Here is a 17652-nt window from a genome sequence, read left to right as displayed (position 1 = left end):
ACACGTGTTTCGGCTAAAGAACCAGACTCTTTTAAATCAGGGCATTATGGTCACTATTTTTATCATCAAAACCACATAAGCGTAGTTACAAAAAACATTGTTTTGATTTTACATTTTGTAAATATTCATTTTAAATCATTATAAGGAAAAATTATAAGTCATATCACAGAGAAAAGGGGTGGGGAAAAGGGGTGGATTCAAGGGTTGGCAAAATCAAAATATTTCAATTATATCCATTGACAACCTAACAGTGAATATATACCAATATGTACCACAAATGAGAGAGAACAGTTTTCGAAATGTACAGAAGTTTGATACTAAAAAACAATAAATGTACTTGTAAAAGAAAAAAAATAATAAAGAGACAAAGATAAAGATAAGATTAGTTGTGGGGTTACGATATGTTAGACTTGTCCATATAATATCCAATTGATTGCTAGTCTCCGGTCATTTGTAGTTACCTTATTTGAAGCTTGATCCCTATACGGAGACTCATGTAAGTTTCAGTCAGTTCATGGGTTAGATCCCTCCAAAATAAATATATTCTATTTAGCATATCAAATAAGATTCGCTACTTCAGCACATCTTCTCTCCATGTTTTTATTTTAATGTGCCCATTTAGAAGCAATAGAAGGGTTGAACTCTATAAAATGGCCTCGAGCTGGAGCGTTAGTAGCCTTGCAGGGATAAATGTTGCCACTTTCAGTTCAAACCTTGATTGTCATTGGCTCATTTATGAGCCAGTGGGTGGGGCTGTCTTCATGAATTCACATGCACTGAGCTTTCTTTCAAGTAAATAAGAAAGGCTGGGCTTTCCCATGCCTAGTACAAGAGAATGTTCACGCACGTCCAAGTGTTTATTCATTTGCTAGTGCTAATCTTTTCCTGAACATCCAAAATGGCTTGTGTTGTTCTATTAAAAAAGTGTCCCACTTTTTTGCAATGTTTCCAATGTTCCTTTTTCAACACAGACTCCTCGCTCTGTCTGCAGTGAGAGCTGCCTTCCAGGGTACAGAAAAGCTCCTATAAAGCAGATGCCCACCTGCTGCTTTGACTGTGTGCCGTGTGCGGAAGGAGAGTTTTCAAACAGCACAGGTGAGTGATGTCTTTGCAGCTGGTACTGTTCACAGGGGTGAAATACTATGAGCACACTGTGAGTCAATGGCACATACGTTATACTATGTGCACACTTTTACCAAAGGTTTCCATGATTGTGAAGACCCTTTGAAGGGGCTGAAGAGGGAAAATGGGACGCTCCCTTCCCCTGATTCTCAGCCAGACCATGGCCTAGATCATCACGGCCTAAGCACCCACCACGAGAGGAATTCGATCCGCTCACAGATGCCCCAGACATCAACATCTACCGTGGCAACGCCCCACATGGCCAGTGAAACTGGCCGTCAGTCAAGCCACATGCTGGGACCTGTGGCGAAAGTGACATAGACCATATGGATCAACTCGACTAACACAGCAGCAATCAAATCCACTATCGTTAGAGATGCCATGACGACATAGCCAACGGACAGTAACACATGTGCCACCATCCACGGCTGGTCAGACCCACACAAATTCTACAGAAAGAATATACTCACTGCCATGACGTAATGGACCGTTTACATACACCGATGAATCGTTGTTATTTTTCATGTAGGCTAAACTACAGCACTGCAGAAACACAAGACGCAAGAAGAGAATGTGTACATGGTTGCAAATGCTTCATCGCTACTATAGCTACTACGAGAAAATAAAGCACTTATGTACAAGGACCACTGTGATGCGAATCATATGCTGCCTGTCAGGGATCAGGCCAAGTAGGCCTCAGCACCAGAGTAGGCCTCAAACTCAGAAGCTGCAGGCCCCGAGCAGCTCGGACGGAGATGCAAGGTGCTAATCATGCAGAACAAACCCTGACGAGAGCCCCACCGCCAAGGCCACAATGTTGCAACAGCCCCTCAGAGCTGAAATACAAATCAAATGCTCATAATTCTGCTCCAGCCATGGTCTCACCACACGTGACCAAGCCGACTTGATGCTGTGCCAAGTACCACGGACCAGGGAATCTCTGGGATCTCAAGCTTGGGACACAGACTGCAACAATGAAGTGACAAAATGGACACTGGCGGCAGGGAGAAAGACGTGCTCTTACAGCAAATGGCAGACCTGTCCATTGTACTCCACTGACACATAGTTACACATTGTTTCTAATATCAGGTACACTGCGAGCTGGGAACGATGATGGTCCCAGGCTTGGGGTCCCGCGGATGAACCAATCAGGGCACGGGGGGCTAACTACTGATGGCATCATAACCTAGCCAATCACTAACCTTTCTCATGTATAATTTTTTGGTATTACCATTTCTAGGGACGACCCAAGCGTACCACTTGACCTCTTCTCTGCCAACCACTAAATCACTTATATGTTCCTATACTAACCCTATTACTCGGGGAGACAAGCCGAGGTGGCGTTAGGTTTTGGGGGAAGTTTCCCAGGTGACACACGATGTGGCGTCACACAGAATGAAAAAGGGCCTGCGAGCCCACTCTTGTGAGATGTGTTCCCGGATGACCTACGATCCAAGAACCTGGCCCTGTCGCAACGCCTTGCTCTTGCCTGTGTCTCCTACTCATTGGGGATTGCGGGAGGAGTTGGGGCCTCCCAAACCCCAGAGGTCCGTGGACGGCCCTGCCGACCCCCGGGAGATCACCCCGACAGGGCACTCACTCTCTGAATAAGATGGACTCTCTGCTCATGTTGACACTTCTCACGCTCAAATTCCACTTCTTGAGATTACAGAAACCGGGATCTCCCCTCATGTTTCTGCTACACTAACAGCCTTCCCCACTGACTCTGCTGCCATCTCACACTCTCTCCGACCTGTTGGTAAGGAATGTGGTGTGGGGTTCCTTATCAATAAGTCCCTCAACACTATCCCTTGACCCCTCTATGATAGCAACTGTTCCTCATTTGAATATGCCACCATGCAACTCCACCCTTCTACTCCTCTCACTGTTCTGGCTCTCTACTGGCCCCCTGACCCACTCAACATCTCCTTTCCTGGTCTGAACCCTTCTCCTTGAGTAACTTCCTTCCTGCATCCCCATTGTCGTGATGGGGGACTTTAACCTTCCATAGCCCGCTAAAGACACCTGCCACTTTCCACTAGTCATGCCTCTTCCATTCACTATGGTTTTTCTCACTTTCGCTATATACTCATGACGCCATTTGACCAACACTATCCTGCACCCACATTCACACCTTTCCATCCTGTCCTCAGTTTTGGATCACCTCTGAAATTCAGACTCCAAAACAAACAGGCAATGTGACCATCAACGCTGGTACAGATTATGAACACTTCCCTACTCCTAGCCTACACAAAATCACTTGCTGCCCTAACCTCTGCACTGGACTCAGCCAAATTCTCCTCCTTCACACACCTAATCACACACCTTCGCAGTTACCACCCCGAAACGTTATTTTGCCCTCCGATCTTTTCCCACACCTTCCAACCAATATCCATCTCCTCCTCCTTTTCTGTTAATGACTTTACTCACTACTTTTCTTCTAATAGCTCTAAAACTCATCCCACTCTCACAGCCCTCATCTTTCTCTCCCCAACCCTTCTTCTGTCCACTACCTCTCTCACTCTACCGCATCTACTACCGACTAATTCTCGCCTACCTCCACTATTGAATTAGCAGACATTCTATGCAGTACCAACCCATTTTACACTCCTATCAATCTTTTTACTCCCCAAATGTTCATAATCTCAGTCTCAATCACTTGGCCATATCTATGTGAGCTCTTTAACCTCTCTCTGTGCTGCACTCCCTGCCTTCTTCAAATCTGCAATTGTCTTACTCCTATTGAAGAAACCCTCTTCTGATCCAAACATCTCAGCCAACTGTCGCCCAGTTTCTATCCTTCCCCATTATTCCTTGTCCTTGAGTCATTGAGAGGGTGATCTTCAACCGGATCACTGAGTACCTTGAGGAAATGACCTTGGAAATCTACTTCAATATGGCTTCTGTAGATAACACTCAGCTGAGGTCATGCATGTCTCCAACATTCTCTCTAATGTTCACCACTCCAAACTCTCTTCTATACTCATGCTTTTGGACAGTTCTGCTGTTGTTTACATTGTTGACCACTCTTCTCTCCTCCTCACCCTCCAGGACCTTGGGTTTCAGAAATCTGCTCATGCTTGTAGCCCTCCTTCTTGGAGGATCAATCCTTTAAAATCGGGTGGGACTCACAAACCTCTGACCCCACCCCTCTCCCTGTTGGCGTCTCCCAAGGATCAGTCCTTGGACCACTGTGTTTCACCATCTATACCACTGCCTTAAGAACACTTATCTCATTATTTGGATTTCACTATCAGCTACTTGCCTATGACAATCAAGTATTGTTCTCCTTCCCCTCTTGCTTCAATTTTTCAATTGACAGCTCTTCTCCCTCATGCTGAACTCTTCAAAAAGGGAGGTCATCTCTAAGCCAGCTTCCAATGCCACCCCTCTCCTTCTTCCCATCTGACCTTCTCGCTCCCTAACCCAAGGTTCTCAATCTTGGGTCCTTTTTGGTAGCGACTATAACTGCAACAATTCATCACTAACTCCTTTTACCATCAGGAAGCAGGTGAGTGCTGCGCAGGGCAAGCCGACCCCAGATGCCTCCCCACAAAGTAATTTCTGTGCCCCCAGAGCCTTGTACCCTCTTTGCATCCCCCTCTCCCCGCTCCTTCCTGGATCACCCTGCTCCCGCCTCCCATCCCACCCCCCGTTCCCCATTGGCTAACTGGGCCCGTGGTCTCAGGTCTAGCGACCCGCGGTAGCCTCCCTGCTTCCTTTACCATCAGGAAGAAGGTGAATGCTGCGCAGGGCAAGCCGACCCCAGATGCCCCCCCACAAAGTAATTTCTGTGCCCCCAGGCCCCTGTACCCTCTTTGCGTCCCCCTCTCCCCGCTCCTTCCCGGCCATTTGCATCCTGGCCCAGGTAAGCGTGTGTGGTTGTGTTGCCCCTGCCCCCCATGCCACCATTTTGGGGCTAGGAGGCCCTTGCTGCCTCCCTTCTGCACGGCAGCTCTCCTCCCTTAGTCCCGCCCCCTTTGTCTCTCCCCTGGCCCTGATTCGTCCACCTCCCCTTTATCCCCAACTTTGCCAGGGCAGCCCTCTGCCCGGCAGCCCCTGTGGCGAAGGGCCCCAAGGCAAAGGGCGGCTCCTGCAGAGGCGGCTCCAGGATGTGTCAGCAGGTGTCCGCAGGGGACGCCAAGGAAGCCAACAAACACCAACAAAAACCGTGAGTGTGGCATGGGTGGGGAGTAGAGCCATCACTCTACTCCAGAAAACCCCCGCCACTCTAGCTTACCTACCAATAACATAGAGTGCCTTAATACTAGCATGTCCACTCTTAGATGGAATTGTGAATGTTAGCATGTCCACTCTTAGATGGAATTATGAATGTTAGCATGCCCACTCTTAGACGGAATTGTGAATGCTAGCATGTCCACTCTTAGATGGAATTGTGAATGTTAGCATGTCCACTCTTAGATGGAATTGTGAATGTTAGCATGTCCACTCTTAGACAGAATTGTGAATGCTAGCATGTCCACTCTTAGATGGAATTGTGAATGTTAGCATGTCCACTCTTAGATGAAATTGTGAATGTTAGCATGTCCACTCTTAGATGGAATTGTGAATGTTAGCATGTCCACTCTTAGACAGAATTGTGAATGCTAGCATGTCCACTCTTAGATGGAATTGTGAATCTTAGCATGTCCACTCTTGGATGGAATTGTGAATGTTAGCATCTCCACTCTTGGATGGAATTGTGAATGTTGGCCTGCGTCGCATCTAGATGGAATTGTGAATGTTAGCATGTGAAAGTTGCATTTAGAAAGTGCGCCCTACAGCCTCTCTGTGAATTTAGAAATGTGCCCAATAGCCTCTCTGTGAAAGTTGCATTTAGAAGTGTGCCCAATAGACACTCTGGAAATTTGCATTTAGAAGTGTACCCAATTGCCTCTGTGAGAGTTGCATTTAGAAGTGTGCCCAATAGCCTCTCTGGACAATTGATTTTAATAGTGCGCCCAGTACCCTCTCTGAGGAAAATAGAATTTAGAAATGTGCCCAATAGCCTCGCTATTGCACTGGATAGCCTCTCTGAGAAAGTTGAATTAGAATTGTTCCCTCTTGCATGTAGAAGTGTACCCAACGGCATTTAGAAGTGTACCCAATTGCATTTAGAAGCTGCACCCAATAGCCTCTCTGTGAAAGCTGAATTTAGAACTTTTCCCACTTGCATTTAGAAGTGTAACCAGTTGCACCTGAAAGTTGCACCCAATAGCCTCCCTGAGAAAGTTGAATTTAGAATTGTCCCCACCTGCTTTAGAATTGTACCCAATTGCATTTAGAAGCTGCGCCCAATTAGCCTCTCTGTGAAAGTTGAATTTAGAATTGTCCCCACCTGCATTAGAATTGTACCCAATTGCATTTAGAAGCTGCGCCCAATTGCCTCTCTGAAAAAGTTGAATTACTGTTCCCACTCGCAACTAGAACTGTACCCCGCATCCCCTCTGAGAAAGTTGAATTAGAATTGTTCCCTCTTGCAATTAGAAGTGTATCCAAAGGCATTTTAGAAGTGTACCCAATTGCATTTAGAAGCTGCACCGAATAGCTTATCTGAAAGTTGAATTTAGAACTGTTCCCACCTGCATTTAGAAGTGTACCCAACAGCATTTTAGAAGTGTACCCAGTTACACTTGAAAGTTGCACCCAATAGCCTCTCTGTGAAAGTTGAATTCAGATTTGTTCCCAACAGCGTTTTAGAAGTGTACAAGGGTGTGAACTAGATGATGATAATGACTGGACGATTGTGTGGAGTGGACGCGTATGAGGAACGGACGAATATGTGCAACGGACGATACTTAATATGCTTTGGAATGAAGAAAACACTTGAAAACATACATCATACCACACCCCACGCTTACTCTCCCCCTTACACCACCACTCATCTAGAACACAGAGATACTACGACACCATTCGGTATAACTGTTCTCATATCTACATCTCCCGCTTACTCCACATCACTCTAAGTAATCATTGCTGGTTTCACAACCCCCAACAAGGCGTTCTCCTCAGGCCTAACGCAGCCACACTTGTTCTGGGTAAAACCGACCAGAGCGAACACATACTCCTGACCTCTCAACCACCTCACCTACAGCTAAAAAGCAGCTACCACTCGATTTCCACACCAGCTGCACACATACCTGGTGCGCACACGCACGTTTGGACTCCCTCTACTCTCTCTACTGACCTGAACTTCGGTTCCCAAGGGCGTTCAACCTACCAGCGCCTTCAGACCATACCAATGGTATATAAGGCGCTATATAAATGCAAAATAACATAACATAACATAACTAACGCTGCCTCTGCTGCTCGTACTGACCGCCACAACATTCAGAAAATTGATCCGCTCCTTACTAATCACTCGACAAAACTCTCTGATCAGCAAACTGGACTACTGCTCAAGTATACTCCTTGGCCTTTTTTCTCTAGTGCTTTCAACCTGCGTCCTTGACAACATTCTGGAAGGCACTTTATGCACATTCTGAAGGGCTCTCTAAGCACAACATCTCTCTTTTCAAGTTCCTTCTCCTAGTCTACAAAGCTATCAATGTCTTTCTCCTCAGAACCTGGCTAATTGCATTTGAGTTTACTCAACATCTTGTTCCCTCTGATCGATCTCAGCACTCAACCCCACTGTCTCATACCCTCTCTGTGCCTCCTTTCGCTTCTGCTCTTTCTCCCAACTCGCCCCACTCCACTGAAACTCACTGCCCATAACAATCAAAGCCAGAACAACTGTGGATCTCTACAAAGCGAGGCTTATACTTCACTTACTTGATAAAGAGAGAGCTCCCACTGGCATCTCTTCCACCCTTCCTGTCTGATTCCACCACTGCCTTCAGTGACGCTTAATCACTAATTATTATCCTGTACGATGTACTGCAGTGCCCCTGCCCCCTTCCCACGCACTTGCACAATCTGAATGACTGCTGGCCTAATAGGATCGCTTGTCCATCCTCCCTTTGTTCCCCCTCCCTTGGCTCATCGCACCTTGAAACACTTGTGCATAGGCGCGTTACAAATGCCATATCATATCATATGATAATGCAATTCTGTATACCTAATTAGTACTCCTCTTTAGTTTCAAACACTTGCTCAGTTAGGTTAATGTTGCCTTTGTTAATCACCTGCTTTCATATTTTGATTTTGTTTCAGTTTGTTTTGTCCCTTGTATATGTCCACACTTTTTACACCCTCATAAACTGGCTCACTACTCTTTCTCATCTGTATGCCATTGTACAGGCACCCTTTGTGGGAATACTTTGGCCATCTTAAAATGTGTTATTCTAAATCATTTTTGTTTAAATATACATCCCTGTTCTTCAAATAAATGCAAATACAGGTGTGGGTGGTTTTCACAGTGCAACACCTGCATTATACTTTGCACTTGTTATTTCAGAAGTTAATTATCTAGGGACTCTGACAACAGCCAGAAACATAATGACCCAGGACCCATCCTGAGACCAAAGGAGGTGCAGCAGTATGTTTTTGTGCTGTGAAGTGCCCCATTTGCCAGGATCATAAGGGCTTTCTCCCAGCCACGTGGGTTTAGGGAAATTTGGGCTTTTGCCCCACTCTCACCAGGTCTCACAAATAGCACGGAGTGGCTTTTATGCAGATACAATGGATAGTGCATGGGGCATAAATGCATATTTAATTACCAGATCCCAGCCTTTTTGTTTTGTGGCATTTCTCTGTCTTTGTGGACCATGTGGCATGGCAACAATGGCGGTTGTGTTGCTAAAAGTTCATTTTGAGCTCACAACTGCATCATTGGTTGTGGCTTGAACTGGTGTAGACTGTAGTAAAGTGCTCTGGACTTCCTAATCTTCATGAAGGGTGGGAGTGCCTGAGGGTTTGTTGGTGTTGCCTTGATTACCTCATGCACTTCCTCTAAGCCGCACCTGAGACCTTTTATGGCTCTACTAGATGATCACCATAGACCTGGCACTGCTAGGACTTTCTTGCTACAACCACTTATGTGAGTAGCCTTGCCTGGGTGCACAATTCCTAAATCTATTGCTAGTCTCATTCTGCTAGGTATCGCTCCAGATGCATAGGATGTTCTCCTCCCTGCCCCAAAGTAGGTTTGTGCAATCATATGTGATTGCACAATTCCTGGACCTGAGCCCCCTATGCAGCCAGCAGTTTGATGAGTGATGGTGTTGGAACCCTGTGGTGGAACTCTTTTTAGGTTCCCCATTGGACCTGTGGCTGGTTGTTTCTTCTGATGTTCTGTTTGAGACACATGAAAGCTCTCAGACTCTTTCAAACATATTAACAAAAGTACTTACCTGAACTGAGACATCATTTCTTAGTTCCACATGGTGTCCTGGATTGTGTTTTTTAAAAGACTATATAATATAATAAATCACTGTAGTTAATGCTGTATTATTCTAGTAAGTAATAAAGTAACTGAAATGGTTTCTCCTGGTTTCTAAAGGGAAATGCATCCTACTTAGGGCAAGTCTACGTTTTTTTGTCTGTTTTCATTTTCTCTTTCGGCTTCTTTCTGATTATGTTTTATTCCTTTTTTTCATCGATTCCAGGACTTACATAGGCTTAGTACTTACCTGCCAGGTAATACTCCTGTATTGTGAGTCCTGGAGTTGAGTGGAACCGTTGTCTGTATCCCCTTAGTCTTGTCTGTTCACATATTACTGTTATTGTACATGTTTTGCAAGCACATCACCAAGTGATTAACCAAGATACAATACTATGTAAGTGAATATGTATTTTATAGAATATTATGTCTGCTGCATTATATTGTGTTTGTTTTTTTGGTCTCATTTTACTTGATACCCACCCAAGAGTGATTGTGAGGCTATCCAATCTTAACCCAATGAGAGAGTTTTGATCTAACTTGATGGACACTCTGTCCTTCCAATTAGGAAATGTGTGGACAAATATATATATATTAAGAGGCAATCATTATTTACCCTAATCTGCTTCCTTATCTTAACTCTCTTATCACTCCTCGCTTGATAATTCTTGTTTTCCTTCTCTTTTCAAATATGCGCTCATTCGCTGTCTCTAACTTCCTCTGTGCAGCTCTATTATTTCTGTCCACTATGATGCCTTCCACTGTTTCTCCCCCATCCCTTTCTTCCCCCTTCCCTTCCCTTCTCTCCCTCTGCTCGAAGTCTGGTTGTAATGTTTAATCCCTCTTTGTACTTTTCCCTGCACATTTCTTCTACTGCTCGATCCTGTCACTATGCTCTTTTTCACCTCTACCATGCTGACCCTTTCTCTCTTTTCAGGCGACCAAGCTTCTTCTTTTCATTCTAGTCTTCTCTTGTATTGATTTCTGCTCTGCTCTTCTCCAAGGTCTTCCTGCTTCTTATCTTCCTCCCCTTCGCTCTGTCTATACCTTCTCTGTTTCTCTCCTCTTCTCTTTCTTCTTGATCTTCTATTGCACCCTCTCTACTCTCTATATCTCTTCTCCCTTTTGAATCTTGTCTTCTGTAACATTTTCACTCCAGTGTCTTCAATTACATCCCTGGTCTCGCTCTTATCTCGCTTCACTTATTTCATGTTATTCTCCTCCTGGTGCCCTCTGTTCCCAGGATCAGTTTCCTCTCTCTGTCCCTAAAACTCCTCTGCACATCCTGTCATTTCCGTTCCAATTAGTGCTAGGACTGGGGGATAAAAAAGGGAATTGTTTGCCCTAGTTCCAGACCTTAAACTGTGTGCAAAAATTATTTGAATGAATGTGTTTTGTACTAAGAAAATATTTTCCCTATTGAAATTGCACTGGTGCAAAGATTCTCATGGTATGCTTTCCTGAAAACCTCAAACCTGTAGTAATGACCTCACACCTGATCTCTGTGCTGAAGGCAACTGGAGGCATGAAGTGCTTATAAAAGGGTTACCATTACCTTGAAGAGTTTCTCCTTTGGTGGACATATTTAAGGTCGAGGAAATGCTACCTTAGGCTTACAGTACAACATAGGAAATTTCACACAACATGAGCCTAATGGTAAGTGTGATAATCTGCAGCCGGCCCACTCAGGGAGTCTATAGAATGATTACTGGCAGGAGCTGGTGCACTATCTATCCGCTGCATATGCCTAAGTGTAAGTGTGATAATCTGCAGGCACCACACTCTGAGAGTCTACTTCCACCTGTACAAGGATTACTGGCAGGAGCTGGCACACTATCTATCCACTGCATGTGCCTAAGTGTAAGTGTGATAATCTGCAGGCACCACACTCTGAGAGTCTACTTCCCACCTATAGAATGATTACTGGCAGGAGCTGGTGCACTATCTATCCACTGCATGTGCCTAAATGTAAGTGTGATAATCTGCAGGCACCACACTCTGAGAGTCTACTTCCCACCTGTACAATGATGACTGGCAGGAGCTGGTGCACTATCTATCCACTGCATGTGCCTAAGTGTAAGTGTGATAATCTGCAGGCACCACACACTGAGAGTCTACTTCCCACCTATACAATGATGACTGGCAGGAGCTGGTGCACTATCTATCCACTGCATATGCCTAAGTGTAAGTGTGATAATCTGCAGGCACCACACTCTGAGAGTCTATGCAATGATTACTGGCACGAGCTGGCACACTATCTATCCACTGCATGTGCCTAAGTGTAGGTGTGATAATCTGTAGGCAGCCCACTCTGAGAGTCTATACAATGATTACTAGCAGGAGCTGGTGCACTATCTATCCACTGCATGTGCCTAAGTGTAAGTGTGATAATCTGCAGGCACCACACTCTGAGAGTCTACTTCCCACCTGTACATTGATTACTGGCAGGAGCTGGCACACTATCTATCCACTGCATGTGCCTAAGTGTAGGTGTGATAATCTGTAGGCAGCCCACTCTGAGAGTCTATACAATGATTACTAGCAGGAGCTGGTGCACTATCTATCCACTGCATGTGCCTAAGTGTAAGTGTGATAATCTGCAGGCACCACACTCTGAGAGTCTACTTCCCACCTGTACAAGGATTACTGGCAGGAGCTGGTGCACTATCTATCCGCTGCATATGCCTGTTTGGCCTCTGGAAAATTCCTTTTGCTGATCAGCGCATTTCACTGATTAACACGCGCAGCTGCTCAGCTGATCAGGATTGATGCATCTCTCTTCTGACTCCAGTACCTGCTCCGGCTCAGACAAATGTCTCTCTCGACACTAGTCTGCTTTTGAATCAGCTGGAGAAAGTAATAGTCAGCTAGTAGCACTATTCATTTAAGTAGTAAAAATAACAGTGGTCGCAATTATATTTGTATTTGATGTATGTGTGCAGTTTTAGAACACGCCACATAATAGACAATTTGCCTCAGAGAGCCTGTAAAGTATATGGCATAGAAAAATGGGGGTAAGAGAGGGAGGTCAGTGAGGGAAGGAGGAAGCTAAGGTAAGCATTCACAGCAAGATAGACAATGCATTCTAGAACCACAGTTACAATATGTGTGTCGATTATTATCTGTTCACTGTATTGTATTACATTGTATTTATTGAAGTTTGGGATGCCATTTTGACATTTCAACAAACATGTAAGTAGAAAATAAAATAAAAAACAAAATAGGAGGCAGAGGCTGTCTCAGAATAGGGTGTCTTTACGATAGCATCAGAGTAGCTGGGAATGAATAGGCAGCTATTGAGGAGGGAAAGTAATGGAGAGCAGTAACATGGGGCATGGATGAGGGGACACACAGCAAGTGCACTTGGTATAGGACTAGAGCCTCTGACAGTGAACATAATAATGGGGCAGTGTGGTCTGGGTGGACTATATTGAGTTGAGGAGGGTGGGGGAGCTCTGATGAGGACACACACACTGTAAGTGCACTTAGTATATGACTAAAGCCTCCGTCAGTGAACATAAGAATGGGGCAGTGTGGTCTGGGTGGTCTATAGTGAGTTGAGGAGGGTGGGGGAGCTCTGATGAGGACACCCACACTGCAAGTGCACTTACTATATGACTAGAGCCTCTGACAGTGACCATACGAATGGGGTAGTGTGGTCTGGGTGGTCTATAGTGAGTTGAGGAGGGTGGGGGAGCTCTGATGAGGGCACCCACACTGCCAGTGCACTTAGTATAGGACTAGAGCCTCCGTCAGTGAGCATAAGAATGGGGCAGTGTGGTCTGGGTAGTCTATACTGAGATGAGGAGGGTGGGGGAGCTCTGTTGCAGGACAGAAGGTGTAGCTTGCATCTAGTCTTGACACATTCAAAACATAAGATAGTTTTGATATTTGGGTGAGGGTGTATTAGTGGAGTGTGGCAAGTAAAGAGTAGTGGAAGTGGAAGGAGACAGAGAAGGCTCAGGGGAAAGAGATGTTAAGGAGGAAGGAGGACTGTAGCCTGTAGCTTGTATGTCTAATGCTTGACAACAAGTGCTCGACAGGACAAGTGGTCAAGCACAATTGCTCCCCCCAACTGCTCACCCCGAATGTCTGCCTATGAGTACGAGTATATGAAACTGCTCGACCTTCCTAATCTAAACAAATCCTAATAGCTCCGCTTGTGCCTTTTCCCTCTCCCCATCACTCGCCCTGTTTTCTCTCTCTCATGGGTGTTTTCCCTTGTACCCCTCTTTCCTGCCTCCCGTCTCGCTCCACACACACTCCCTCATCCACTACCCCTGTGCTGCACCACTCTACCTCTGCCCCAGATCACCTGTGTGCATACCCCACAATCATTCCCCTATCCCTAGCAGACCAACACTCACACACCTAACACACATACACCCACAATGCTTTCCCCATCCCAATCCCTCTCCACCATCCAATCATACCTGCACCACATAACAATTGTCAAGGTGAGGGTCTGAGGATTAAAGTAGACTCCCAAAACAAATGGCTGCACCAGAGACATCTGTTTAGGAGAAGGGTGTGGGTCCTCAGTGACCCAGAATTAGTAGAAGTTGTAGTAGATGTTGGGAAAGCAGTGCGACCAGAAGAGAAATTGTTTCAGAAGCTGGTGAGTGAAGTATGGTGTTCTAAAACATTGCACAAACCTTGCTGCTAACAGTAATGAGATCCTTATCTACTTGCGTAAGACCTGAAGCGAGTAGAAGTTGATAGTTATGCTAAAAAGCTTTTGAACAATGGAATTGTAACACACACACAAAATTCCTTCTTACTTGCATAGGAAGTTAAATGCTGCTAATGCCTATTGTTCCACTAGTAGAAGGCTGTTCCTATTGAAAGAGTGGTTGCATGTTCCTAATTATGGAGAGTGAATGCTGACACGACCATTTATGAACAACCTTGATTATACTGAAGTTACAATCTTTACCGTGGAACAATTACATTAAAGAGTGGTTGAGTGTGCCTTATAGTGATTCCCCAAGGAGGCCTGAACTCTTTGTTTCTATGAGAATACAATTACATACCCACATTTAAGCTTGAAAACAACATCAAGGCGTGGTGATGTGTGCCTAATTTTTTTTTTTTTTTTTTTTTTTTTTTATCAGTTTATTTCAAACCTTTAAAAAGAAAAAGAGAATGTTTTACAAACAAACACACAATACAACACTTCATCAGGAAAATAATTGTCCGTTAACACTCCCTTAGCCATCCCTTAGGGTCACTTAGCAATACCCCTACCAAGATCACATACGACTATGCAAGACATTGGCCTCCTTGAGCTTCAATTGACAATGAGTTCAGTCGATTTTCAATTACCATCAGAAATCGAGTTAATGGTAATATCAGCTTCCTGTCGCATCCTTGAAACATGTGGGCCCACCAATCGTCTGCACAACGGGAGGGGTAGTTTGCTCCCCAAGGGCCCAGATGGATTGTCCTTTCAGAGCGGAGATTAGTGCAAAATAGGACCAAATGCTTTAGGGTTTCCTTATCTTTGGTACATAATCTACACATCAAGGATTCAACTTTATTTGAACGCCAAGACACCAGCCGTTCACTGGTTTTAAATGCGTTCAGCCGCATCAGCATGAACACTCTTCGAGCCTGTGGGTCTGGAAATAATTCAATGTAACGTTGTAAGACGTTAAAAGGCCTTGTCTCGAGCGGGATGTCCTTCATCATAGAAGCTGAGCTGCGTTGCATACAAGTTTGGTCCCAGTCTGCGCACCAGATTTTTAATTTGGCAGCGTTCGGGTCATTATGCAGCTGGTCCATACTAATCCCATGATTTCTTAAGATATCTTCACATCTTTTCGACCATAGTGATAACATGCTGTTGTTTGCCGGAGATGGGTCGTGAAAGATATCAAATTGTGGAATGTGTTCGCGCTGGCGTGTTTTCCGAAATAAGCTTATTAGGGCCCAGCACACCCTTGCGTGTAACGAGATAAGTGAAAGTTCGTACCTCACACAAGCTGTTGCAATCCCCCTAGGCAACGCCAGTACCTTCGACCAAAAGCAATGCTCCAGCGAAGACCATGTGTCAGAACTACAGCCCAAGGCGTTTTCTGCGCCATATAATAATACTGGGATTACCTTCTGGTGATAAAAGGTAAGAACCGGTTTTAGTGAAAATTTCCCATATTTGTTCCGTATGATGACCGCTTGACTGGCCAATTGTTTGCATTTACGTTTATTTTCAGACAACCATGGGCCGTCGTTGACTGATGAATTTAGTAACATTCCAAGGTATTTTACATTCAGGGTTGTCTGAATAGCCTCCCTACCCAAGTACCATCTTGGATGGCTTTTCGTGTTTTGTCTTCCACTGTTAAGATTTTTTAACACCATAATTTCGCATTTCCTTGTATTTATTACCAAATGGTTTGATGCAACATATCGTGCTACTGCGTTCAGTTTCCTCTGTAGACCTATGGGAGTTTGATCCATAATAACAAGATCGTCAGCATATAGCAGCCAGCTTACGCAGGTCTTTCCAATCTTCGGCGGAAAAGATCTTACTTCGTCGAATGCCAGTCCAATATCGGATATAAATAAACTGAATATTGCAGCTGCTAAGGGACAACCTTGCTTCACCCCTTTATGGGTCTTGATAGGTGTTGTTACGTTTCCAGATTGATCCAGCCGGATTTTTATGGAGGTTTCAGAGTGCAATTCGCGTATTGCTGCCATTAAATCGACTGGACATCCCCAACTTTGCAGTTTTGCCCACAAGCCGGCTCTATCGATGATGTCGAAGGCGCAAGAAAAGTCGATAAAGGCCAAGTAGATCTTAGATTTAGATTTTAATGCTTCCATTTTCAACAGATTTATAGCTAGCAAGTTCAGAGAACAGCCCACTTGCTTTACGAAGCCTGATTGCCTTTTGTCTATGTGGTTAGAGTCGATTGCCCATTTCACCAGTTTGTGTTGTAACATTGTGGCATAGATTTTCCCCAAACTGTCGAGTAAAGCCACAGGACGATAGTTCTTTGGGCAAGTTCTGTCTCCTTTCTTGAATATTGGGACAATCACAGCAGATTTCCAGGATTTCGGAGTTTTTTGAGATTTGCAAATCCTATCAAATAGGGATACGCATATGGAAGCCCATAGCTCAGGCTGTTGTTTGATCGTGAAATTGGAGAGCCCGTCTGGTCCCGGAGCTCTTGATTTTTTTGCTTTATTAATGATGGACACAATCTCTTCTCTTGGAAATATCAGATTCCATGGTGTCACGGTCGGACCCAAAGTGGTAATTTCCGGGATTTTAGCTTTATGTAAGGCTTCGAAGTGATTAATCCAGGTTTCTTCGGAAACCATGCTGGACCGTAGAGCCAGTTGAGGAGCCTGAAAGTTGTTAATGATTCTCCAAAAATCGCTCGTGTTTTTATTTTTCAGGGTGTTTAACATCTGTTCTGCATCATTTTGCACTTGTATATATTTGTGCGTTTTCAGCCAATTTATGTATTTTTGCTTTGCCGCCTTTGTTTCTTGTTTACCAGTAGTCCTGTCAAGAGCCTTGGCTCTCCTTATGGTAGTGCGCATCATTCGTTTTTGCGTCAATATCTCGAAATCAAAGCGGTGAACACGGGCCATGTTGGGGTTTTTAGAACCCACTTTTACCGTTTTAAATTGTGACAGGAGATGTTCGTATTCCAGATCTGCGCTCAGATGACAATACTGGAGCATCACCCCCTTCACTTCGCTCTCCTCTAGTCTTAGGCGGACCCTATTAGATTCGACCAAGAGGTTGTGAGTCCATTTTGGCCTTTGAATAGTGCTGGTTGATACAAATTCCATGAGCAACTTGTTGTGGTCGCTCTGGTCTTTTTCACAAATTCTCAATGATTGGATCCTCGGATGCAAGGCTTCGGATGCGAACATATAGTCGATTGTAGAGGATGAGTCCTTGCGATGCCATGTTTGCCTAGATGGTAAGTCGCCGCACGTGTTGCCATTCAGCATCTGAAAGTTACGTAACTTCATTTCAGATGCCCAAGCATGTGCCAGTGAGTTATGAACTAACTGTGGATCCTTGCATAGATCGATGTTTAGGTCGCCGCACAAAAGAATCTTTGGAGAGACAAAGTGTTCCATCAGATGATCAATTACACCGGTTATCTGGTCGATGAACTCCATTTTACCGGTGCGTAGGTGGTTCCAATATACGTTCAGGATTATAATCATGTCCTTCTGCA

The 17652-nt window shown here is 44.7% G+C and overlaps 1 protein-coding gene across 1 annotated transcript in view; it reads left to right on the top strand.

Annotated features, from left to right (window-relative positions):
• LOC138510678 (vomeronasal type-2 receptor 116-like) overlaps positions 1-17652 on the top strand; it is a 57181-nt gene that overhangs the window by 23113 nt on the left and 16416 nt on the right. Inside the window, exon 3 of the mRNA XM_069626457.1 lies at positions 972-1095. Coding sequence (XP_069482558.1) covers positions 972-1095 — 124 coding nt within the window. The remainder of the gene's footprint in view (positions 1-971; positions 1096-17652) is intronic.

This window comes from Ambystoma mexicanum, chromosome 6p (genome assembly GCF_040938575.1).
Source record: "Ambystoma mexicanum isolate Mex_15411 chromosome 6p, UKY_AmexF1_1, whole genome shotgun sequence".
Taxonomy (NCBI): domain Eukaryota; kingdom Metazoa; phylum Chordata; class Amphibia; order Caudata; family Ambystomatidae; genus Ambystoma; species Ambystoma mexicanum.
Note: the sequence above shows the minus strand (reverse complement) of the source record. Positions and strands in the feature narration are given on the sequence as shown.